This window comes from Neoarius graeffei, chromosome 20, assembly GCF_027579695.1.
Source record: "Neoarius graeffei isolate fNeoGra1 chromosome 20, fNeoGra1.pri, whole genome shotgun sequence".
Classification (NCBI taxonomy): domain Eukaryota; kingdom Metazoa; phylum Chordata; class Actinopteri; order Siluriformes; family Ariidae; genus Neoarius; species Neoarius graeffei.
Genome location: NC_083588.1, coordinates 44,528,928 through 44,556,433, shown reverse-complemented (window position 1 = coordinate 44,556,433; position 27,506 = coordinate 44,528,928). Strand labels below are relative to the sequence as shown.

Below are 27,506 nucleotides of genomic sequence, written 5' to 3'. Positions count from 1 at the left end.
GAAGTATTTTTGTGTTTTAAATTTCAAGAGATAAAGTAAATTAATTGGTTGGTCTGGACAACTTCGTGTGAGTTCACCTGAATTTAACGGTGACCTCTGAGTAAACCCAAGTCCGTTTGCTTTGGCCTCTTTGGGTTTCAATGCAGACTCGGGATGTTGACCGCAGGGAACGGCAATGTGATCAAAGCTCGTTTTGGGGGGGTTGCAGGACAAACGCCCCGAACAGCGTGACTGAAATCCACACCAACTGCGCAAGCAGATGGCCAGAAAAGACCATCACCGTCGAGGATAATGCTCTCTGCGATTGAGGCCACTCGTCTTGTGTTGTGGAGGAGACCACCGCACTCTCTACAATTTGACACAATATAAAACAAATTAGAAGCTTTAACAACTTGAGTAATATTGTAGTAGGGCACATGTACAGGCCCGTATGTGTTTAAGATCTATAGATATGGTTTTGGCATTTCTCTCAGCCATGAATGCAGTTAAGATGTTTGCGAATGTAAGTGTTTTGTTTACGTGCAACAAAATATTTAACGCAACATTTGACATTAAATATCTACATTTTAAATCGAGTAGTAAAATAACAGTTAGCCTATTTGTGTGACTTTTTTTTTTTATTGAGCCAGGTGTCAGAATCTCACTTGGGGTAGGTAACATTTAGTGTGTGTGTGTGTGTGTGTGTGTGTGTGTGTGTGTGTGTGTGTGTGTGTGTGTGTGTGTGTGTGTGTGTGTGTGTGTGTGTTTTAACGGTGTGCGCATGAGAACTGCGATTTATTTATTTATTTATTTATTTATTTAGGTTTAGGTGGACAATATGCTAGCAAGGATATTTTAATTAATCCTTCATTAAAGACTTTAAAACGCAACCAATTAATGAATCTATCATCAACTATGTTTAGAACACTTAATATACTTTGATTTAAATAAAAAAAAATTAAAAAAGCTTGTGCCGCAGCTAATAGCACTGAAACAGTGTGTTGTCGAGTCTGTTTACTTGTTTAGAGCTCCCAGAGGCGCACAGAGGTAAAAAGGTCAGCGCGATCCTGCAGAACAGCACAGTGACTGTTTCTCACTTTATCACTGTCTCAGTAAAGTGGTGTGTGTGTGTGTGTGTGTGTGTGTGTGTGTGTGTGTGTGTGTGTGTGTGTGTGTGTGTGTGTGTGATGCTAAATTATTATTACAGGATTATTTAAAGGAAACGTTCTCAGTGCACTGTAAGTATCTTGTCCTTGTACTGTTCCCAGTGTTTTCACGATTAGCTCCTAATTTACTGCGGCCCATGAACAGGATAAAACTGTTATTGAAAATGACTGGATGGATGAATGAATAATACATTTTGCAGACCTAGAAAAAAATATTTGTTGAGCCAGGTAAATCAGTAAAAAATACTTTTATTATTAATTATTATTATTATTTGAGGTAGACACATATTTGAAATAAGACTTTCGTTAAAACATCCAGACAAACTAATAAAACTCAGCCAGTCTGTGTTTCCACCACAAAATATAAATCATTATCTAAAGGTTTTGGATAACGAAAAGTACGTTATAACCCTGTATTTACCCTAAACAACTGCATTCTAAGTCTCAAAAACTTTTGTCCGTGGCATAAAATTGAAATAAGGCTACAGTATACATCCAATATATCCCATGTTACAAAAATCCTGAATAGTTAAATATATAGCACTTTGTGTTCTGGCTTACGTTTTAAAATTAATCACCAAAGAGTAAAAATAATATAATTCATTCAGTCGTAGTTGGGATTACAGTAATAACAGTGTGAGGTGCATCAGTGGCGTGAAGGCCTACCCTGTAACCGCATAGTGCAAACGGTCCGATTAAACCTTAGGACATTGCCTACTTTCAACAAACAATTCACTAACGTATATCTACATACTTGACAAAAGAAAGAAAGAAAGAAAGAAAGAAAGAAAGAAAGAAAGAAAGAAAGAAAGAAAGAAAGAAAGAACTATACAAAAGATATTATTTGCCCTTATAGACTCCCTGTAAATGAAAGGTCCATTTAGAGACTTGTAAACATGCTAAAAGTGCATTCCTGACTTTTGGATGAAAGCCGGAACAGGTACCCTGAATTAGCCCAGAAATTAGAAATGGGAGTTCATCTTGTTTAAATTTACTCCACATATGTTGCTGTAGGACAAACTGTTAGCTCCCCTTCAGATCAAAGATAAGGTAAAATGTAGCCTATAGCCTGTGTCCTGTTTCAAAATGAAGGTCTGTTCGACATGATTTGGAATATTTCAGGAAATATTTTATCTTATAAAAGCCTGTATAGTTCATATTAGGACCTTAAGTTCCTCTCAGTTCCCTAGGTCTCAGGACTTGGAGATGTGCCTGGAGATGTTGTTGTCGAATGATCCGAGTTTTCGTCAAAGTCCTTAGATGTGGTGGAGGATGTAGGAGCGAGTCCTTCCTTTTCACGTTTCTTCTGCTTCATTCGTCGGTTCTGGAACCAAATCTTCACCTGTGTCTCGTTCAGTTCAAGCGTGGCAGCGATTTCCACCCGGCGAGCTCGTGTCAGATATTTGCTAAAGTGAAACTCTTTCTCGAGCTCTGTAAGCTGTTTTGTGGTGAAGTTTGTACGGATTGTGTTTTGTGGACCCAGGCCGTACTCTGTCACTTTTGCTGTGTGAAAGATATAAAAAAAAGAGTTAAAATAATAATAAACGGTACACATTAAATGCCAGATTGTCAAGAATAAAACATTCTAACCATGTATCCATAAACTCACAATAGTGCTTTTTTTTCTTTTACATATATGCAAAGTTTACATACCAGTGTGAGTGTGAGCGAATTCACAGCAGTTCGCATTCCGTATGCTATAATTCGGTGTCCCCCAAAGGTACTATATGACTCTCTGTTTGTACAATAAGTCAAAATAGTCCCTGTGCGTAAGGGGTAGTGTTTTATATACTTGACAGATAGACTTGGCGAGAGTAAAGAAGGAAAATAGGGGGAGAGGCCAGCGAAAACTAACGCAGAGGGCCAGTGCAACCTAAAGGCAACAAAGCTGGGCCCTTTTAAGGGGTAAGAAAGCATATCTGTTCCACATATTAACACGAGCAGAGAAATAGGGACATGCAAGTCTAGCCTTACACTCCAACACTGACTGGTCCATATACCCACTGTGGATCAAAGATAAAGAAAGAAACGTAATAAAAAGTCATACAACTAGATAAAAACTAAACAATGATTTATGTCTGCTACTAATATACGAGCTTAGGTGTCGTTGAAACATATTAGAAACAACCCACCAGTTTTCGGAGGGTTCCTTTTAACTTTCATCCAGTCAAAGGTCTTCCCTGGCATTTGATCCGAGCCTGTCTCCTTCTGCTGGCAGGATGATAGGTCGGCGTATGTACCCTGGCCGTAGAGGAGTTGGTGGTCCTGGCCTTCGCAGCCGTTCATGTGTTGATATGGCGCCACCGGAACTGCTCCCTGCGTGCTACAGTACGCACCGGCCAAGGACCCGTAATTAGGACCGACACTTGGAGCAACAAACCCAGAAGATTGATAATACATTCCATCCTGTTCGTGGTTCATGAAATACTGCTGATGACCGTAGTCCGGGGTGGCAGAGGCGTGCGCTCCATAGCTTGTGCTACTGTAAGATGAAAGGCCCATAGCACTGGTTTGATTTTGGTGCTGGTGATGCGCGTAGCCTCCACTCTGGTGCTGATGTTGTGCCGTGGCCGCCGGCGCACTGCCCCCTACGTAAAGTCGTCCATCAGTGTTATAGCTGTCACCGGACTGAAAGGGACTGGAGTAAGCCTGATCCAAATGATGGTATCCAGACTTTGGGGGGTAAGTGCTTGTTCCCCGGTTGCAGATTGTGTACTCCAAAAATGAGTTCATTCTAGAATTGTCCATGCGCATCTGATGGTGAAGAGGAGAAAGACGCGAATTTGAAATTGCTCGAGCTACAACCTCGCAGCAGTATGTCTTGAGGAAAAAAAAAAAAAGAAAATGATTACCTCCAGAGTATTTGCTCCTGCTTCCCTATACACATCTATACCTCAGCTGCTGGTCACGTGAGTCGTCACGGCGCCAATGGTGTGGGGACCTCCAGAAGTTTGTCAGCACACGGTGACCATCCATCACGCGCTTGACATTTGCATGACAAAGCCACTTCAATCAAACTGGCCCATCAATCTGATAACAGCACGAATATGTCAAGCCCCGCGTGAAAGGCTCTCCCGAAAGAGAGAAAGAGAAACGAAGAAAGGGACAAATGTCCTTTTGAGATTTTAACCCGTCTTCCTCTCTTTCCTCATAGGCCTTCATACCACTGCAGATGTACTCTTTGGCTAGGCTACTTAAGATGTTATGATGTATATTTTATGGAATTATTCTCCAATCCTTACTCTGGAAAGCTAAATTCCAGCGTCTCATTTCCTCTGATCTCAGATACTGTAAGATTTATGCAGAGTCTAGTATCTCTGCTCAGAGATGAAATCAGTTTAACACTCGAATTGGAAGTGACGCCATCTTTGCAGTTTGGTCCCGGGTCGACTTTGGGGCAGTTTAATTGAATCATTGGACGGATCTGTTACCAAAACTAAGTTAGGCGGACATCAAGCCTTGGGCTGAGTCCGGAACAGCAGGAAAAGAGCTTCCACGTAGTCCCCACACATGCAAATTTGTGTAAAAATAAAATATGCAAATTTGTATTTTTACATCTGTATAGATGACTGTGTCTGGTAAATTATCCAACCACCAATTATTTTACTTGCTGGTCCATATTTTACACCAAATATGCCATCTCTGAGTCTGTTACACCTCGCTGATTTGGTCCACACTTGACAAGCGTTGGCGGAGGAAAGAAAAGCTACAGCTAATCATTAATGGATGACAATAGTTTCGCAAAGCCCCTCTTCATAAAAACCCACGCACAAAGGAGGTGGTAGAAGGATCTCGAATATTGGGTGTTCATTCACTAGTACATGGAAAGACAAGAGCAACTAACAATATGACGCCCACAGTAATTTGTTACTTGTCAGTATGTTTACTATGGTGTCGCATTTCTGGAGAAGGGATAGTTAGGCGGGCAAAAGTTCAGAGCTTGTTAGCCAGCTATTTCAAATGTGCCTTGAATGCTTCAGTCACCTCCCCTCAGTTTTACGCATAGGTATAGGTATCCCAACAAGCCAGTTTGTGTCTCAGCAAATACTGACGTAAATATTTTACATTACACATTGCTCTTCCTCTCTCTAATGTTGTTATGGAACACTATGCACTATTATGACTGATTTTACTGTTTTTATTAGCTGACAGTAAGGTTCTCTTTTTAATTCTCTTCAACAGAACTGCCCAACAAGCTCTGATCAACTCAGAGAACAAACAAACAAACAACTTTTAATTTATTTTATTTTGTATTTTAGTGAACATTTTTTGTATATTTTTGTTCAATAAAAAGTGAACGCCCTGGCTTTTCTTATGTGATACATATTCGTGAGTAGTTATTCTAATCAACTGGTTTCTCATTTCCGTTTGCTGCTATTTTAAACATCGCACTAAAGTTTTATAATGATTTTATTCCTCTTACAGTTAAGACCTTGGTGACGTTGTCAGCAGATGTCCATTCATATGATTCTTTGCCAGTGACGTAGCCAGGAATTTATTAATAATTGATAATGAGTTTGGGGTGGATGTCAGACCGTAGAAACGGTGGTGGTGTTCAGAATTTGTCATTAAATCACTGAAGGCATGATCTAGCCTAATGTCTACAGATCTTTTCATATTAATAACAATAGGGGGAGGAAATAGTATGCCTTTATGGCCCTTCCAACGAAAATAATTTAAATAAAATGTTCGTAGAACGGGTGAAATTACTTCTTTTATTCTAAAAGGAGATCTACACTTCTTTTTGTCCTCCTCCTTCACTTAATCGGCTGTCACTCCATATCCTTGTTCCTAGAGTGTAGCTAGTTGGCTCGTAGCTTTCAAACATAAATGATGAAAATGGATTATTTTTATTGGCTATATACTGCTTCTCTCTATAACACCTTTTAGCTAATAAAATGTGATTGAACAAACGAAGGGACGAGTTCGTTTGGTGGGGTTAATTATGGAGTCGCAATTTCGTTGACTTTTTATGAACATCTTTACAGCGCAGAACAATGTTATTGGACACGGATGCAATCAGATGCGCTGTATGTGTGCAGTGTTAACCCCTCCCTCAATCCCTCCCCACTAAGACACCCCACCCCCTTAGCCACGCCTCTGTTCTGTGACGCTAACGCTGACTTTTCCTAATTACAATAGTCAATCGAAACATTTAGGCTACAATGAGCTTTTTTTTTCTTTTTTCATTCAAGTTTAGATAGGTCAGTTTGGTCGGGTTGAAGTGCATTTCATTCCCAGCATTTCATTTTATGATGAATTAAAGAAAGACAGAACTTAGCCGTTATTTATATATATATATATATATATATATATATATATATATATATATATATATATATATATATATATATATATATATATTTTTTTTTTTTTTTTTTTTTTTAAAGCGTATCAAAAAGCTATTTGTAGTACTCTATATATAGCTAACCTAACATAAATATTTGGCTTTTCCATACGAGACTAAGGCTAAGTAGGCGAAGTAGATTTTTTTTTTAAGGACCAAACTGAGTATGCTTTTAAAATCTCGGGGGAAAATTATTCATCTGACTAATGCAAGAGGAACTGTGGCGAGATAGCTGGACCTGGCTGCTAGCTACAGTGTATTTGGTTACATAATGATCCACCTAGTGGTGTAGAATAAGAGAAACAGGCGAGGTAGGGCTGTTAAAACGAGGTTTTTATTTTAGTGGCACATTGAGAGAAAGGAGAAAAAATGAGAATATTACCTGCATGTCATTTCTTTCTCAACTCGAATGTTAATGCTTTCTTTGCCTTTCCAAATGAGCCATTTTAGGTGTGATTTTGATAGGTTGGCGTTGTTAGAAGAAACATGCTACCTGGAAGTAATAAACATATTTTGCCTCAAAGCCAATAAAATATTATAGCCTACTAACAATAATCAATTCAAATTTTACACCCTAGCGAGCCAAAACAAGAACAAGGTTACAGTCTGAACAATTTGAGTATTTTATCAGCAGCTTATTTTGCACCTCTCTGATATATGATGCAGTAATGACATGATCTATTATGTACCAGTACATAATTAGATGGTTTTATAATACGTTGATATTTCAACAATGTTCCTAAAAAGGCAAGGCAAACCGGGCAAATTTATTTGTGTAGCCAAACTTCATACAATCCAGTTCTATCTATCTATCTATCTATCTATCTATCTATCTATCTATCTATCTATCTATCTATCTATCTATCTATCTATCTATCTATCTATGATGGATAAGAGTAAAATAAAGATTAAAATAAATATAAATTCTGAAAAAGGTGCAGGTGTGTGTTTATTTGACATCATCTGGGAGTTTATCCCAGATAAGCGCAGAAGAGTAGTTAAAAGCTGCTTCACCATTTTTTTTGTCCTATTCTGGGCCCCTTTTTTCTGTTATACTTTGCTGACAAGACCCTGCTTATCTGAGTTACCAATTAGGGTTAGATATTTCCAACATTTTACAGTTGTATTAACAGCCAAGAACTTTTAGTGCTTTATAAACAAGAATGAACACTTTGAAGTTAATTCTGTAGCTGAATGGGAGCCACAGTGAGGATCTGAGTACTGGAGTAATATGTTCACTTATTGTTCAAGCAGCAGTGTTCTGAATGAGCTACAGCTGTTTGGTGCACTATTTTTTTTTTTGGGGGGGGGGGATCGGTGGGGGGAGGGGGGATACACCAGTTCATAGATAAGTGTTTCTAGGACTTGTGTGGACTCAAAGCCTCTGAATTTCACCATTTCTGAATTGGAAGAAGGCTAACTTTAATATGACTTCTAAAACTGAGATCTGAGTCAGTTAAAACATATTTTGTGGCAATCAAAACCTAGACCTGAAGTAGGCATTTACCTTAAGTCTGGCTATCATTTTATTATTAGGGTATGCATGTATAAGTAAAGAATATATATGCATACTCTATATATACAATACGATATACATACATGTCAAAAAAAATTAAAAACAAATGTGTTAAACATGGGGGCTGCACGGTGGTGCAGTGGTTTCGCACTGTCGCCTCACAGCAAGAAGGTCCTGGGTTTGAACCCAGCTGCCGACAAGGGCCTTTCTGTGTGGAGTTTGCATGTTCTCCGTGTGTCTGCATGGGTTTCCTCCGGGTGCTCTGGTTTTTCCCACAGTCCAAAAAACGTGCAGGTTAGGCTAATTGGTGGCTCTAAATTGACCGTAGGTGTGAGTGTGAATTGCTGTTTGTCTCTATGTGTCAACCCTGCGATGACCTGGTGGCTTGTCCACCAGGTCATCCTACTTGCACCCTGCCCCTCGCCCATAGTCAGCTGGGATGGGCTCCAGCTTGCCTGCGACCCTGTACAGGATAAGTGGCTACAGATAATGGATGGATGGATGTGTTAAACAAATTGAAAAAATTCCTAACATGAAAGTGTGGTTGCTTATGTTATTCCAAGCTATGAGTAGTCAACTTTCATAATTAACTGCAATTCATTTCAAAATGTTATTCCTCCAAACAGACAATCTGATATGCTTAGTGCTGACAGCTTCATTGCTTTGCTCATGTCACTACTCTTGGTAATGAATGAAAAAAAGCTGATATTTTAATGCCTGTAATACTAGCTATCTAACTGACAAGATGTCAATTTGGTGTAATCATTTGTCAATGATTTTGGAAATTTGGTGTGAAGCCCCAGTTTGTTGTGAAGCCACTTAGTTTACTTAGGCATAAGGCAGGACAGGAAGTTGGGTAGTCTTACTACTGTTGCTATTGCTTGAGGGTTGTTTTTAAATTTGGCAGCATATCTGAAGTTATAAGAAGTTTTAAGAACTTATGAACCACTTTATTTTTGCAGTTTTAATATACATTTTGTCTTTTTCATAGGAATTTATTCTTTTGAGTCTTCATAACCATCCAGAAATTATGATGGCTACAAATAGCTTTAAAGTTAGCTAATTGTAATATTTCACTCCTAAAGTGCCAGTTCAGAGTTCCTGCAATGTAAAGCATCTTTTTGGTGTCAATAAAAAGCATTGGGCGAGTCAAGTACAATACACAATGCATAGTATTTTTGTCAACTTAGATCTTTTTTTGTCCTCCACACATTCCTTTGCTAGGACAGTGCGAATTGCTTTGGTGCTTATTTATTGTCCCACTAACAAAGAGTGACGATATTATACTCAAAAATGTAAAAATCCTCCATAACGGTCCTGAGACAGCTGCCCTTTTGAAGGAACCTTCACTCATATTCTCCTACAGAAGGGATAGAAACATGAAAGACCTGCTTGTCAGGAGTGCAGTAATGATCAGGCTAAGAGATCCTCTGGCACTTTTGCATGCAACCATTCTAGATATTCCACATGCAAATTCATTAACACAGCATAATCACAGGCCCTAAAGGATCATTTTTTTATTACCCATCACTCCTCATTTATCACCATAGGAGTTGTTTATTGTCTTTCCTGTAAGAAATGTAATCAGCAATACTTTGGAGAAACCAAGAGGAGACTCGCTGATTGTTTTTGTTGAGCACCATCACACTATTAGAATGAAGGATTTTTTCTTTCCAGTGGCAAGACACTTCAACAGCAATGGACATACCATTTATGACATCTCTGTGTACATTGCCACAAGCAATGAAGTGAGAAAATGTAAGGAGAAGGAACTCATCTACACTCTCTGAACATTGGATCCCCAAGGAATGAATGCTATTTATTTTACAGCAGTTATTCCATTGTCATATTGTTTAAAAGAAAAACTATATAAAACAAATGTATGAAAAATTCATGAAGAATCATTAAATTATTATGAGAATTAAAAAGAACCAAAGCAAATGAGTATGTTTTTAAAATCTAGACAGAAAATATCTATCTGACTAATGCAAGAATAAAGCATTACTACTGCACAAAGTACAATTTCATGGGGGGAAAAAACTGGCTTACCTTACAGGTGTTGAAAACTCTCTGCTTGGAGCAGACCATGCTACCTTTAACAGGCTGTAGTTTCCCCAGAATGCCCTGCTGAATATAATTCGAAAAGAATTTAATCAATTGAAATTATTAGGAGTTTCATCATCCAGCTGTTAGTCTGTACATCTTAGCACATATATTCTAATCATTACAAAAACTTATTGCTATTTAGTGTAACATGGCTAATGCTTACTATGGGTTTGTTTAGATATTGGCTTTGTTTACCCATAAGACTGCATTAAATGAGTTAGCTCTTGGATGTTGTTTTTGTTTAGTTTGCATTTTTTATGTTCACGAAACTAAAACTTTACCTGATCTGCCTTAGGTTTCCCAAAAGCCTCTTAACCCTAAGAGTGTCTTATTTAGGAGAGAAAACATTTATTGTGCTGCTCGCGCTACCATTTAACGATGATCTTTGTGCTACGATGCTTTTGGGAAACTTGGCACTGAATGGTATATTGGAAACCTGCTGAATATGACAAAACTAGTCACTGTTTAAATATTGCCTCAGTGGTTCTGAGTTGTAGCCACTCCATTAAGTGCCATATATGATATGATTACCCTCTTTTCTCTCAGCATAGCTTGGTGTCTATGAGAGACTCATTGATTATTCCATAATGTAATCTACTATACATTATACAAATAGCATGTTATACACACACTTGTGCCATTCAGAATGGGTTTGCGTTATATTTATAGAAACTACAAATATACTATTTCTGTCCAAATCTAACCAATCACCACTCACACATTAGCCCTGCACTAGTGAAACCCATGTGACAATTAGCAATAGAGGCTTTGCACCATCATGTGACCCCCACAGCAATGGTAACTATGCCGCCATGACAGGGGACACACATGTAGCACTTCATTCATCTCATCTCATCTCATTATCTCTAGCCACTTTATCCTGTTCTACAGGGCCGCAGGCAAGCTGGAGCCTGTCCCAGCTGACTACGGGCGAAAGGTGGGGTACACCCTGGACAAGTCACCAGGTCATCACAGGGCTGACACATAGACACAGACAACCATTCACACTCACGGTCAATTTAGAGTCACCAGTTAACCTAACCTACATGTCTTTGGACTGTGGGGGAAACCGGAGCACCCGGAGGAAACCCACGCGGACACGGGGAGAACATGCAAACTCCACACAGAAAGGCCCTCGCCGGCCACGAGGCTCGAACTGGACCTTCTTGCTGTGAGGCGACAGTGCTAACCACTACACCACCGTGCTGCCCCAGCACTTCATTCAGCTGGACCGGTATGGGAAGGTTTTGCTGCATTTTTGGATGTGAAAATCACGCTGAACAAAACAAAGACATCAGAATTTTTAATTTACCAAAATTAATTCATCATTGGGGAAAAAACTAAAGAGCTTTCTAATCGTAGAAGGGAAAAATGAAAAAAAAACAATATCATTCGGCAGGACTCAGTGTCGAATGGAGAGGTCAAAAACCTGATGGTAGGCTCACTTCATTTCCACGAATATTATTACAAATAACATTAATTTACTCAAAAAATTAATTAATATTAAAAAGTGCACTTGCATTCGGGGATCCTTCGGCACACGTTGTGCGTGCGCTTGGGACCCAGTCATTATGGGAAACACCTGATGCTGATTTGAGCGCAATCAGCATGTGCTGTAAGGACACAGAGGCATTTTGAAATATTATCATTATCACCGTCATGTTTGTTTCTAGCCACATTTATGGCTCTGGTTTTGGTTTCGTTTGTGTTTGTGTGTGTTTTGTTGTTGTTGTTGTTTTTGGTAAATATCACACCTGCCAATAAACACTCTTCCTGCACTTAGATCTGTCTACTGCACCATACTTGACAGAATACTTGCAAAGTCTCTGTGAAAATAGTATCCTTACAGCACTTGCTTATTGCGCTCAGATCAGCAACAAGTGTTTCCCATAATGACTGGGGCTCAAGCGCATGCACAATGCGCTCTGAAGGCTCCCTGAATGTAAATGCGCTTTTTAATATTATTATTATTATTTTTTATTCTTACATTCGCGGAATGGGCGGCACGGTGGTGTAGTGGTTAGCGCTGTCACCTCACAGCAAGAAGGTCCTGGGTTCGAGCCCCGGGGCCGGCGAGGGCCTTTCTGTGCGGAGTTTGCATATTCTCCCCGTGTCCGCGTGGGTTTCCTCCGGGTGCTCCGGTTTCCCCCACAGTCCAAAGACATGCAGGTTAGGTTAACTGGTGACTCTAAATTGACCGTAGGTGTGAATGTGAGTGTGAATGGTTGTCTGTGTCTATGTGTCAGCCCTGTGATGACCTGGCGACTTGTCCAGGGTGTACCCCGCCTTTCGCCCATAGTCAGCTGGGATAGGCTCCAGCTTGCCTGCGACCCTGTAGAAGGATAAAGCGGCTAGAGAGATAATGAGACATTCGCGGAAATGAAGTGAGCATACCATAGAGTTTTTGACCTCTCCAGTCAACACAGAGTCCCGCTGAATTTTTTTTCCCCATTTTTCCCTTATATGTTTAGAAATCTCTAGTTTTTTCTCCTGATGATGAGGTACTTTTGGTAAATTAAAAAATCTGATGTCTTTGTTTTGTTCAAAATAATTTGCACATCCAAAAATGCAGCAAAACCTTCCCATACTGGTCAATAACAACTAACTCAGCTGAATGAAGCACTACAAGCATGCCCCCTGTCATGGTGGTGTAGTTACCATTGCTATGGGGTCACATGATGGTGCAAAGCCTCTATTCTTACTGATCTACCTTTGAAACTGTCCATTGTTTTGACTGGGGGGAATCAGTCTATGTACACTGGACTAGCATTGCAAACCTAGTGAGAAAATCAAGTATTTGATGCCTTACAACTGAGTTTTTCCCATCAGACAAGGCTCCAGTGAGAATACTTTATGATGTTAAAAAAAAATAAATTGTCAAAAGAACCCTTGAAGAATCCTTTTTAGATGGGACTAGAAACTGTAACTGTGCTTTTATCCACGAGTCCAGTGACAGATGTATGGTTTTGCATACTTGCTCATAAGTGACACCAACAAAAATTAATGGTACTTGGGGTTTGGTTTAGCAGTGTAATTTGTTGCTGATTGGTTATGCATACTGCATAACCTTTTTTAAAGAATATTTCAAGGCTGTCATGTGGTGCAACAGAAAAGCTTTTGCCCTGTTATCAGGTGATTGCAATTTCAGTTCCCAACATCACAGTCATCAGTGGCTAAGAGCCAAGGGAACAAAATCGGCAGTGCTATTTGTGGAAGGGATTTTCTGGGTAGAAGGAAATACTCCTTCTCCCATCTCAATCTCAACAACACTAGCCAATAGTGGGTGTCTGCAAGCTTAGGTATCTGGAAGAGGGCAGAAGCACTTCCTCATGAGTGTATTGTGCTACCCTGTGACATGAACAGCAGAATTCTTAAAGATACTGCTGGCTGGCTTCATGAGTATTGGAAGAAGCACTTGCTGGCTTTCATTCTCTCAAGTTGGTAGTTGTTTTTTGATAGAGGTGAGCTGGCTGGTGGACAGGAGGAACTGGGTATGAAAGAAAAGAACATTTCAATAGACTGAGGATTTTTTACAGATGTCCTGAGACAATAAGGATAAATATTGAAGTGATGATGCTGTTACCTGTCCTCTGTATTACTGAAAAAGTCAAGTTCCATTGTTCACATTTGGGCCAGTAAGTGATTTTCAATGCAGAGTGCACAGACACCCTAAAATATACTTAACAGTTTCACTTGGGAAATTTAATACTGAAATATCAGCTTAAACTGTGCATCAAATGTTGTTATTTATGCTAAAAACATTGTTAGAATATTCTAAAATAATTCCTTGGCAACAAACTAAAAATATAAATTAATTGTCACCTCTTAAAGGAGATACACAGAACCATGGCCTCACTTTTTGTTTATAAATGCCTTGAGACCTCAAGAATGGCATAGGAATAGTTTTAAGCATTAACAATAAATCTAATATAGTAATTTTTATGATTAAAATGATTCATATAGGTAGCAGTCTAAGTGAATGATTTTGACATCTATGACATCACAGCAGGAAGGCTATCGGTCTCATTGCCATTTTCGTTATACTAAAACACAGAACTAACTGCAACTTCGATCCTCCGTTTTGAGCTAATTTATCACCATGCCACATAGATGTGTTGCTGGCGGGTGCAGCAACATGACAGAAGGTGGATTTATGTTGCATTCATGGCCCAAGAATGATCAAACTGCAAAGATTTGGAAGTGTTTTGCAAGAAATTCATGGGCACATTTTACTGATGACTTGTACAAAACCTCTGATCTGTTGAGGAGCGTTGGCTATAAGCCCGTATTGAAAGAGGGTGCAGTACCAACAATTAAAGGAAAAGAAAACTACAAGAAAAGGAAAGTCAGTTCAGCTGCACCAGTTCTCCTGGAGTGTGAGCCGAGCAGTAATGGCGTAGTACTCAGTATGGAGAAAATGGAGAATGAGTAGACCAATCGTCAGATTTCTCCGCTGGATATGCCTCTCCCCTCCCCCTGCTGGATATGCTTGCTTCAGCAGTAATATATTGCCCTTAAGTGGAAGAAGCGAATGAACGAAGAACTGAAAGTCAGATTGTTTCAAAACTATTGGCCACAAGCTCGGCCTTCAGGAAGCAAGAACACAGACAGGTAAGATGTGACTCTCATTTGGTTACATAATAAAAACAACAACACTCGTTGTTTACCTGCAATTAGATTAATACATGTAACTTGTATTGTGTATTTAAGTTACCGGTATAAAATTATTTAATTTGCTTCAGAATGTGATTGTCTCAGTTCATTGGATTATTTAATTAGCCTTTTACATTTTCTCAGTGAAAATGCATGCATGTACATGTACAGTGGTGCTTGAAAGTTTGTGAACCCTTTAGAATTTTCTATATTCCTGCATAAATATGACCTAAAACATCATCAGATTTTCACACAAGTCCTAAAAGTAGATAAAGAGAACCAAGTTAAACAAATGAGACAAAAATATCATACTTGGTCATTTATTTATTGAGGAAAATGATCCAATATTACATATCTGCAAGTGGCAAAAGTATGTGAACCTCTAGGATTAGCAGTTAATTTGAAAGTGAAATTAGAGTCAGGTATTTTCAATCAATGGGATGGCAATCAGGTGTGAGTGGGCACCCTGTTTTATTGAAAGAACAGGGATCTATCAAAGTCTGATCTTCACAACACATGTTTGTGGAAGTGTATCATGGCACAAACAAAGGAGATTTCTGAGGACCTCAGAAAAAGCATTGTTGATGCTCATCAGGCTGGAAAAGGTTACAAAACCATCTCTAAAGAGTTGGGACTCCACCAATCCACAGTAAGACAGACTGCATACCAATGGAGGAAATGCAAGACCATTATTACCCTTCCTAGGAGTGGTCGACTGACAAAGATCACTCCAAGAGCAAGGTGTGTAATAGTCAGCAAGGTCACAAAGGACCCCAGGGTAACTTCTAAGCAACTGAAGGCCTCTCTCACATTGGCTAATGTTAATGTTCATGAGTCCACCATCAGGAAAACACTGAACAACAATGGTGTGCATAGCAGGGTTGCAAGGAGAAAGCCACTGCTCTCCAAAAACAACATTGCTGCTCATCTGCAGTTTGCTAAAGATCACATGGACAAGCCAGAAGCCTACTGGAAAAATGTTTTGTGGATGGATGAGATCAAAATAGAACTTTTTTGGTTTAAATGAGAAGCGTTATGTTTGGAGGAAGGAAAACACTGCATTCCAGCATAAGAACCTTATCCCATCTGTGAAACATGGTGGTGGTAGTATCATGGTTTGGGCCTGTTTTGCTGCATCTGAGCCAGGACAGCTTGCCATCATTGATGGAACAATGAATTCTGAATTATACCAGCAAATTCTAAAGGAACATGTCAGGACATCTGTCCATGAACTGAATCTCAAGAGAAGGTGGGTCATGCAGCAAGATAATGACCCTAAGCACACAAGTCATTCTACCAAAGAATGGTTAAAGAAGAATAACAAGTTAATGTTTTGGAATGGCCAAGTCAAAGTCCTGACCTTAATCCAATCGAAATGTTGTGGAAGGACCTGAAGCGAGCAGTTCATGTGAGGAAACCCACCAACATCGCAGAGTTGAAGCTGTTCTGTACAGAGGAATGGGCTAAAATTCCTCCAAGCCAGTGTGCAGGACTGATCAACAGTTACCGGAAATGTTTAGTTGCAGTTATTGCTGCAAAAGGGGGTCACACCAGATACTGAAAGCAAGGGTTCACATACTTTTGCCACTCACAAATATGTAATACTGGATAATTTTCCTCAATAAATGAATGACCAAGTATAATATTTTTTGTCTCATTTGTTTAACTGGGTTCTCTTTGTCTACTTTTAGGACTTGTGTGAAAATCTGATGATGTTTTAGGTCATATTTATGCAGAAATATAGAAAATTCTAAAGGGTTCACAAACTTTCAAGCACCACTGTATGTTGCACAAGTTATAATGCCTATCCTGTTTTAATGAGAGTCACATGAGACTGTCAGTTCAATTCCATCCAGTTCTCTAGACGGCTTTGTTCTCTGGCTTTATTTCGTAAGGTGGGGGCCTCCATGGCCGACGTGTTACTATCGGATTCACTTTCCAATGTTTCAAACTGATACAGTTCTACGTGTATAGCAGTAACGTGTACACACATTCCAATTTCAGGACTATCACAGTCAGATGTATTACTATCTGAAGAATTTGAAGAATCGCCAATAAATCCGAATGAAGAGGCCATTGCAACCATTCTCACCTGCCAAGTCTGGCTTTGGTCAATAGCACTGGTTCCCACTCTGATGTCATCCACCCAGGGCTGGCTGGCTCAGCAGGGCAGCTTGAATGCCAACTTTGTGGTCAATTTTAACTCTCAAAAAAAAAATATATATATATATATTTTTTTTTTATTCCCAATTATGCAGCATACAAAAGTCAAGGATGGAGATACTATCCACCCAGAAATGAATTTAAAAATAAAGGTTCTGCATATCTCCTTTAAGTATAGTTTGTTTATTTATTCTAGCACAACTGTCAAGGTTTCTAACAGCATAATTTGTCATTTCTTGATTTTGATTGGAACAAACTAGGACAATTGTATGGCAATTTTAGTTTTGTGTTGGTTTAGTGATTATTTATTTAAATGTATGTTATTTATCCGGCATTATCCCACTCGGTCAACCAGGTCAATCAGGTTATAGTCATTATCCTGAAAAATGCACATTCCCTTCATCAGTTTACCTCAGTTTAGAGGAACCTTCCTCTTGCCACACCAATACATCAAATCAAAGGTGGAAAGCACAAACCCTGCAGTTTTGCGAACAACAGCAGCACTTTCTTTTATCGTATGTTAAATGTAGAAAAGACCATACACTGTGAGAAATAGGGGTACAGTAGGAGTCCATTTCTGTCCCCCAAGGTACAATCTACACTAACATACCCCTTATGGCTCATTATTACACCTCAAGGTAACTATGTGGACCTTTCTAGGGCTAAAAAGCTACATATATGGTCTCAAGCAGTATCTAAAGGGTACAAATAAGTACCTTAGAGGGTACTGTCCCAGTGACAAGCCATTGTACCCCTAAAGGTACAATAATGTACTTTATTTTCTGAGAGTGTAGGTCCCTTTACAATAGATTTCTTTACAATATATTCTACCTCATTTATAGTGCTTCTTTGACAGATGGCATAAAACTGAACTACACATTGGGTTAAGTACCATTCTGGAGGTATTCTGTAATCAAGGCTAAATTAAAATAAAGCATTTTTAGGTTTCCAACCTGTAATCAACTCTGAGCATCTTCTTTTTGTTCACTTCTTTTAATTTCTGAAATGCTGCAATCATGTTATGTGAAAGCCTGCAATAGTAAGTACCATGATGGAAAAGGTAGAAAAGTTAACCATGGGGCAAGAAGACAGTGAGACACAAAAACATCACTTTTCCCAGGATATTGCCATTCATGGAATGTTGACTGTCGACATTTTCATTAAAGTACGACATGTTTGTTGTTTAAGTAACATTACTGAATGTGTTGTTTTTCTGTTTTCTGAAGTAGCTAACATTAACATTATATCCATGCATTGTTTTGGGTTAGCCACAATAGTAAACAACAGACACCCAGACATGGCAGCAAAAACAGATTAATCTGGTCTTGTTATGACTGTAAAATGTCATGCAGTCTTTCTATGTTATGTAGCTAAGCTTGATTACAGCCATCTTATCTTTGCTGTTAGCACTGTGTTGTTGCAGTCCTTCAGTTGAAATGTAAATAAATCCTGCACCCAACCATTGGTGAAATGTCCATTGGGTTCAGTGGATTTATAGTTACTGAACTGTTCACAGGTATATGCACTTACAATGTAAACAAGAACTTTGTGGTCAGGTTGTATGAATCAGTGTTGTTCATAGATGACAATTTATCCAAATCACCATCCTTGGCATCCTTGCTGAGTTTGTCTCAGTAGGGTATTCTCTACCATTTTGCTTCTGCTGCTCCAATTTTACTCCTTTCACTGCTGCCAAAGAATACAAAATAATGAAAGTTCTTTGCTGGTACTTGTTATACCACTCACTATAACAATACCTCCAAAATGGTGCCCAAGTGACAACACACATGACTGACAAATCCTGATTTATTGTAATTCATCCAACTTGCTCTAAGCTGCCCTGACAGCATAAACTTTTCATCAAACCCTGAACCATTTGTACAAATGTTGTTTTAGCTTGACACAGCAAAACATGAAAACAAGGCTAAAATAAACTGAACCTTGCATGATGGCAACTTGTTCCTTTATCGTATTGTAAGTACAGCACATACAAATATTCTTTACCACAGATCTCAAGAATTTTGGCAAGTTATATTGAAACACTTCTGTAGGTTCTGGTTATACATCATATTTACTCAGCTTCTGTTCTAAAGATCTCTCACTGGTTTTAAAATAAGATTAGCTTTGCTATTATAATGCATATTTTATGTATAATGTCGTAATATGATTCAACATCCACAAAATGTCTTCATAAAATATATGCAAAGAGATGTGCTATATCTCAGGACATGCCTTTCAAATGCTTTGTGTGATTTCTACTGCTGGAAACTAAGCAGTCTTGCCCTCAGCTCACCTATTCACCTGTACAGGTTTAAGTCCCCCATTCACCTATATACAAATGAGATGCAAACACTGTGAGGTGTTGTCGTTTCAGGTGGGTGAACAGCAAAGTGGTGGTGGGTCATGTGTGACTGAATCTGGAGTGCTTTAGCCAGATATGGACACCAACATTTCCATACGAGCAGACCTTTTTAAGGCAGCCAAAATCAACAGGGACCTAGAATACATCCTGTGTTTTCTTCCATATTTGGTCGAAAAGTCCTCATTTTTTCAGCACTATTACCTAGTGCTACTAGCACAGAAAGTTTATATTGTTATCAGCTCAGATTCAGGAAAAGTATCAAACCTTTGAACAGAAACATGCACATAAGGAGTGTGTTTGGTTTTGGTTTTCAATTAGATTAGAACTAAGGTTTAAAAAAAAAGAGCATGCAAAACATATGGCAAATAAGCTCTTCTACTATCACACATCTTATTTACCATATTTCCATTTCATATTCTTATTTTCTATGCTTCTATTTCATAGTGGAGTTGTTGTGATTGGCTCTATAATAGAGTTTTGTATTACAGACCTTATTTGCTTAGGCTTGATGGTTTATATGTACAAGCTATTATGTAGCCAAAAATGAATCAAGAATGTAGTGGTGTAAGGAAGTGACTATAAAGAGTCCAAAGTTTTTAAAATATAAAGTACAACTATAGTACATAAACAATGATCATACCTTGTTATTATTTTAAATTGTTTAAGTTTTAACTGGAGATCCAACCGGGGAAAATGTCTCTGAGTGTTGTTGTTGTTGTTGTTGTTGTTGTTGTTGTTGTTGTTGTTGTTAAAGAAAAGTAAGCAGTATTTTTTATAAATTTTATGGGATGAAAAACTCATACTTAGCTTTTATGAAAAAATTTGTGAACACAGGAAGATTATACTGTATCACAAGAGCTTATAGTAACACTATTGTGATTATATTGTGATAACAATAAAACATTAAAACAGTATTATACCATTACTGTAAAACTAGTTGCCAAAGCATTTACCTGTAACAGAAAATTATTATTATTATTATTATTATTATTATTATTATTATTATTTCTAACATTGCTTTTTTTATCCTACATTATTTATGTGACGCATGGTAAGTGCAACAAATTGAAGCTAGAAAATGCTATGGTCGTTTTAGCATAGCTAGGGAGCTAACATTTGCTAGCTATCCTGTTTCTTTTTTTTTTCCATAGATAACCCAGGTAGCTTTTGTTCTTCCTGTTTTTTCCCCCTGACACACTGATTGTGTCATTGTTGTTCTCAAAGTTCATTTTATCAGTTCCTTATTGTGTAGTCTTTTATTTAGCAGTTTAGTATTACCTTCATTCTTGAATTTTAACAATTTCTTGTTGCAATATTTGATACATTTACATTGTTTGTGAGGACTGAAATCCTTTCGTAAAACATTGTAAATAGATTTGTTAGGATTTTAACTCTTTCAAGAGTTAAAACAGCATGATCACTATTAACTCATAGTGGAGCTTTTTTTCTTTTTTACTGTAATATAAACCTACTGTTATCAATATTTAGTGGTGTTTTTTGCACAATTTGCCGTTAGTGTAAAGAAACATTACAGTAAGAATAATGTAAATATTAGTTACATTTTGTCACCACAAATGTGCAAAAATCCTTACCCGAAAACTATAGAAAGACAGCTATACCAGTAGAACTCACACTAAGCTGTATTTTTTTAAGGACGTATCTCACAGGTCCTGGATTTTTTATTTATTTATTTTTAATACACTGGGTTTCAATGCTGACTCAGTTTCAAGCTTTTAGAGGATCATGTGATTGACTGTATGCCATTAATAACGATTTTACCATATACAGGTGCTGTTTTACAGGAAAGTGGAATTAGATAGGCTCTTTCAAATTAGATTATCCTTTTTTTCTTTTTAGTGGGTGGAAAATTGCTTTCACCCTATTGGCATAACTTCCCTTCTAAAATTCTAAATGGGCAGACAGATAAGTGCATATAAGCAAAAATACTGTGCAGTATTATTTTACCAGGTCCATTCATCGATAAGTACACAGCACTAACGACAAAGCAGCTGGAATTTCATAAGAATGTTTATAATAGGCATGGCTACGTTTTTTTTGGAAGACTCTAACCCTTTTACCCATTAAGGTATTGCAAAGACATGTTACCTTTTAAAGCCACTGGATTACATTCATCAGTCATACAACAAAATATCTTTCTTATTAGTTTCATAATAGTTGCCGAACAATATAACAAGACACCAAATTTAGGCATGTTGTGCTTACTGAGAGTGTCATGATATGTGATATCATATGTGATACCAGTTTCACCATAGGAGAGTACACTGTAAAGACTGATGTGACTATTGCTCTGTCTTTTCAACAGTTTTGGAATTATAGGTATTTGAGTCTTTCATTTGTAGGAGGGTGGAAGCAGAGCCCTGGTGTGGCACAGCGAGTTTCCCTTACTGGTGATATCTATCAGAACCATAGTAGACCAACTGCTGTCTGACTGATTTAGAGTATAAGGCATTGCGATGAAGCTCCAGAGTTTTAATCTGTATTTAAATTGACAAAGTGTTGGAATATATCAAACTTGCCTATGCACTCTCAGAAAATAAAGTACATTATTGTACCTTTAGGGGTACAATGGCTTGTCACTGGAGTAGTACCTTCTAAGGTACTTATTTGTACCCTTTATATACTGCTTGGGACCATATATGTACCTTTTTGGCCCCAAAAAGGTACACAAAGTTACCTTGAGGTCAAATAATGAGCCGTAGGGGGTACATTAGTGTAGACTGTACCTTGGGGGACAGAAATGGACTCTTACTGTACCCCTATTTCTGACAGTGTATGTTCACAATTTCTGTTAAATCTTTCAAATATGTTTTGTTATTTTTAATAATTGACCATCAATCATATTAACATTTCATAAGATATATAGATTCAATCAAAGGTATTATGTCGATGGAAATGTTTAAACACTGGTATTAGTATTGACCATTTTCTTTTAAAATAATAGAATATCTTGAATATTTCCCATAAAAAATATGCATATTTTATCAATTGTGTGTAATTTTGCACTGCAAATTATTTTCCCTTAATGAGGAAATCTTCTTCCCACTCACCTCTACTTAGCTTAGACTCTTTCCAGAAGAGGAAGCACTGTGAAAACCTGTCCACTTGAAAATAAATAAACAAGTTTAAACAGATTATGGGAAAGTGCAACAGAAAATGCCTGCCACTCACAAACCTGGGAAAATTGGCAGCACACCTAACAAAGTTCAGACAGCTATAAACGTCATAGCAATATAACGCAAATGATCATGTAAGTGGAATAAAACATGTCCTGTTAACATCTATCTATCTATCTATCTATCTATCTATCTATCTATCTATCTATCTATCTATCTATCACTCTCTCTGCCTGTCTGTCTGTCTGTCTGTCAGTTTTTCCTGTAGGTCTGTCTGTCTCTGTCTACCTTTGTTGATGTATTTGTCTGTTAATCTCCTCTTCTTCATCAAACCATTTGAAACACAAGAGACATTTATTTCATATTCTCTTAATATCTCATTGTTTTATCTGGCAACAATTTGTCCCTTCATTTGTTTTTAGTCGTACATATAAGACAAATGTACAAGATCTGTATTGATGATGTTTCACACACACACACACACACACACACACACACACACACACACACACACACACACACACAAGCTTCCCAAGTGTGGAATGGCCATATTGCTGATATCCTGAATTCAATATTTTACAGACCACTCCTGCACAAACACCCAAACATAAACTTGCACCTTTTAGTTTCATATGGTGTTGATCCATTCAATAAATACCGACTTTTATGGGTTGTTTTAATTGATTATGTTTTTGAACAAATTTAGTCCACTTATGCTGCACAATACAGCAAAACATTCAAAGACAATTAGACTATGAAAATACATTATTATTATTATTATTATTATTATTATTATTATTATTATTGCTCTATATCATTGTTCGTATGATATCAGTATAGCTTACTCGTTGTATAACAATATGTTGAATTGGAACAGGTCCAACTATTGCATAAGGTGTCTAGTATTGATTATAATGTCATAAAGAATCAGTATGATTTGACAAGACCGTCGTTTGTGTTAAAATGTTCACTTAAATTCGTGACTCACAACTGAGGACTGACCAATTCTTTCGCTCTGCATGAACGAAAGCGTTCAATAATGGCCGCCCCTTTATTGTTCATATCCTTCATTGTGCTCACAACGCCATTTTGAGCAGCTCAGCTCATACAGGCAGAACAGAGTCTCCCAGCAAACTTACACAATCCAGAGTCTGAATAAACTGACAAAGAAAAGAACAGAAAAGAAAAGATCCACACTGTTTTGGATTCTAAAACATTATTATTATTATTATTATTATTATTATTATTATTATTATTGATGATGATGATGATGATGATGATGATGATGATGATTATGTGTGATTGTTTTATATATATTATTTAGTTAGTGTCCTAAATCATTAAGATAAAATTTTGATGATTTTTTTTTGGAATTATGAAAATCAGAGCATTGCGACAATTTATACTAGACCCTTGTAAATCATTCACACCTATGACACTTATAAATGTTTTATTTTCAACTATGAAAATAATGTACAATAAATAATTTGTAATTTACTATTAAAGAATCTCAATAAATAAACTAGTTCTAAAATTCATCAGCAGGCACAACGCCCGTCTCTGGAAAAAAAATTCTAAAATCAATTCAGCTAACATTATGTTTGACTTTCCTGAGAATTCAACGATTGAGTTTCACTGGAAAAAGGAAAAAAAAAAGTCCCCGCATATTTATCCATAATTCAGGATGAAGTAAATTCCAGATAAACAAAAGAGAAAATACCTGAAACTGGACATTAGCAATCCCGGTGTGGATTCGCTTAAACAACATCGTAATACTGTAATGATTTATTATTCTCTACAGCTCTGTCTCGCAGCTGTGTGTGTGTGTGTGTGTGTGTGTGTGTGTGTGTGTGTGTGTGTGTGAATATAACCTAAAAATATTCTCCTTTTCTCTTCCGAAAATGTTGTGGTTAAAAGCATTTATAATAGGCTAGTGTGATGTGCGATGCATTTCGATTGTTGTTTTAAGTCTGTCAAAACTGTAAATGTTGTAAATCTATTGTACAAAGAGTACTTGTAAACAAGTCAAAATCCTCTTCGGAGAAGTCCACGGGGCTATCCAGAGAACTTTGTAGACTGGGCGATAAAGCGTCCGAAATCTGTAGGCAGGAGTCGGCGGAAAAGAAATTGAGATCCGCTAGTGAGTTGGCGTCCTGCGGCTGTGTGAAGGCGTTCTCTGACAATTCCTCACGCGACTCCGGCATTGTACCGGGGTTATCGGTAGTGGGTGTCGGGTACGGGGGCGAGTGAACGGCTGTTTCAGGACCATCTGCCGACTCTGTCTGTACTGGCTGGCTTTCCTCAGGCGTGGGCTGGGTATTGTCAGCACTGTTGCTGTAGCAGGAAGCCGAAAGGCACGGCTCACTCTCGGATGCACTAGCCGAACTAGAACTGGATGTTGTCGGACCGGACGGCTCCGGTGGCGGGTTCGGGAAAGGTGAGGCTGCATCTGAGCCTTCGAGTGGCTCGAAACCGCTCGACTCGCCTTCTTGTCCGTCTCGGTGGTGCGTGGTTTGTCGCTTGTGCTTCATGCGCCGATTTTGGAACCAGACTTTGACCTGGCGCTCGGTTAGATCCAAAAGGGCTGCAATTTCGACCCTTCTGGGTCGACAGAGATATTTGTTGAAATGGAACTCCTTCTCCAGTTCGAGTAGCTGTGTGTTGGTGTAGGCTGTCCTCAGACGCCGAGAACCGTTGCCATTGTCCAACCCGACTTGCACTTCTGGGAAGAGAGAAATACATGCACTCAATATTCATCATTTCATAGAAACATTCTTTAAGAAGTGTATTTGTCCTCTTTCAGTTTTAATTTCAGTGACAGATATTCCTTCATGACCACCGGATATGCCAATGTGCATGCGTTACGCAAGCAAGCGCCTTATTTTTGTTCCATTGCTTTCGTGTTGCATACTGATAGCTATAACCAAAATGGCTACCCCAAGCCATGAGACATGGTTATGAATAAATGTCTTAAAGACTGCGCTGCTCTCAGCTGCGGACAACTCTAAAGGACGTTTTATAAACACAATGTTTCCAGATTTAACACCAAGAATTGGGGGATGGGTGTTGATAATAATAATAATAATAATAATAATAATAATAATAATAATAATAATCTATAGACACTATGGACTACACTATAATCGCAGCTTTCATAACGATGTAAAAAAGAAAACGACTATGCAGTTCGCAGGGATTTGCCAATAGATAAAGTATTAGCACTCTGATTAATGTGGCTCAAGCAAGGGAGCATGTTAATCCGTGTCATTAAATCTAGCGCATATACTGCTTTAATATGCATCAAATATTTTGATTGATAGTAATATCTGAAAAAATAATATGTCTGTAAGCAGGATACGGTCTATAATTCATGTTTATCGAATAGGATTGTCATCAAGTTGTTCCATGTAGGTTCAACAAACAGTCCTATCTTCACATAAAAAGAGAAAAGAAAAGAAAAGAAAAGAAAAGAAAAGAAAAGAAAAGAAAAGAAAAGAAAAGAAAAGATGGTGCACTGACCTGTGGGGGACTCGAGTCCTGCGGTGGTGAAACCAGAGGATGCTGGAGAGGGAGAGGCAGCTGCAGTGGCTGCAGTGGGTGCTGCTCCAGGCTTTGGGCATTTCTTCGACGACTTCTTTTCCTTCATCCATGGGAACTCGTGGGCAAGGGGGCCGCCAGCCGTGGCTGGAGCCGGGCCCTGCTTCTGCTGCGTTGGTAGTGTGGTTTGCGTCCGGAGCTGGAGGCCATTAGAGGCGGTTCGCTTATGGCTCCTCGGTCGCGCCTGGTTGCCTGTGCAAGGGCTCAGGCTGGGGATAGTGTGCTCGAAAGGAGGTGGAATTACTGTCGAGTCCTTGATTGATGAAGTTTGAAATGACTCCAGGACAGCGGGGAAAGACGTCAGGCACTCAGCAAGGGAAGGCTGGCTGTTGATGAACCCAATCTCCCTCTCAAATTCAAAATTCATCGCTTTGCCTAAGCAAAATGGGCGGCCAGCGACATAAAAAATGCACAAAAATAACATCCAAAAGGCGCGGTTTTATTTTGCGCTCCCACCACGACTGTTTTTGCGGGCTTTAATAATTGGTGATATTACTAGCGTATGGGGACCAGGGTCTACTAAACTGAGGACTATGGGCGAATTTGCAGCCAATTCCTGGTCACATGACTAGTCGCAACCAATGGAAATACGGGGCCTGGTGGCAAAAGAAAGCATTATTTTCTATATTGATCAAATATTCAAGATCACAGAATTCGCGCGTTAACAGAGTATATAATCAAAATCTGTCCGTTTGCCATGTGCTTGAGTGCTTTTAGGTGTGGGTGGATAAGTACAGTCTCCATTTAGACAATGGTCATATGAATAAAGAGCTTTGGGTGATATGAGCCTGAGGCCTTAAATGCCTGTTAAACGCACATCCACAATATGGTTAACTGCGTATTTTAGCAGGGCTCATTAATCATAAAAGTTTTGACAAGATTAACAGACAAGAAATGTAACGATATGTTGTCAATATATATGTGTATGTGTGTGTATTATCGTGTGGAGTTTAAACAAACAGGGATACATCGGAGAGATTTTAGGGCTTGGACATCACTAAAGAGAACGTCGTGAATGAGACTGCTGTAGCCAGTGTGGTTGATTAATTTACAGCTTTCGATCTACTATGAGACTTCTAAAACTGGGGACCTTTGTGCATGTAAGTTTGCAGCTAAATTTCGGTTAAAATAAATAAAAAAAAACACGCATGCAATTATTTTGATGATATTGCTAGATTGCACAGATTTTGTTTTGTGACAAGATTACAGTCGTTCTGTAAAAAAAAAAAAACTTTAAAGCATATGCAACATATAATAGGGCAAATTACAACATAGGCCTCCATAGGTTCACTGAGAGGTCGCTTATGAAATGTCAATTCTTTGTCAAACCATCACGCGTGAGGGGGGAAAAAAAACAATAGGTACGTTTTACTTAAAATAGAAACATTTGTAAAATTTTTTCAGACTGGAAGAATGGTTCGATAAAACAATTTTGTTCATGAAATTAAGAACAATAATGTTTAAAAAAAATAATAACACATGG

General features: G+C 38.3%; 2 protein-coding genes across 3 annotated transcripts; both read right to left on the bottom strand.

Annotated features, from left to right (window-relative positions):
* Window positions 1–1,982: 1,982 nt before the first annotated feature.
* On the bottom strand, window positions 1,983–24,231 carry hoxb1a (homeobox B1a). 2 transcript variants are annotated; one of them, XM_060901780.1, is made up of 6 exons: window positions 24,147–24,231; window positions 22,361–22,414; window positions 10,058–10,135; window positions 6,875–6,985; window positions 3,278–4,127; window positions 1,983–2,648 (listed from the first exon to the last, which is right to left on the bottom strand). In XM_060901780.1, the coding sequence occupies exons 5-6, from the start codon at window positions 3,897–3,899 to the stop codon at window positions 2,332–2,334; spliced, it is 939 nt and encodes a 312-aa protein (XP_060757763.1). In that variant the 5' UTR covers window positions 3,900–4,127; window positions 6,875–6,985; window positions 10,058–10,135; window positions 22,361–22,414; window positions 24,147–24,231; the 3' UTR covers window positions 1,983–2,331. The 2 variants fall into 2 exon arrangements, with proteins under 2 accessions (XP_060757763.1, XP_060757764.1); XM_060901781.1 differs by lacking the exons at window positions 10,058–10,135; window positions 22,361–22,414; window positions 24,147–24,231 and having other exon boundaries at window positions 6,875–6,995.
* hoxb2a (homeobox B2a) lies at window positions 23,906–27,129 on the bottom strand. The gene is made up of 2 exons (XM_060901779.1): window positions 25,946–27,129; window positions 23,906–25,148 (listed from the first exon to the last, which is right to left on the bottom strand). The coding sequence occupies exons 1-2, from the start codon at window positions 26,445–26,447 to the stop codon at window positions 24,400–24,402; spliced, it is 1,251 nt and encodes a 416-aa protein (XP_060757762.1). The 5' UTR covers window positions 26,448–27,129; the 3' UTR covers window positions 23,906–24,399.
* Between the last annotated feature and the right edge of the window lie 377 nt (window positions 27,130–27,506).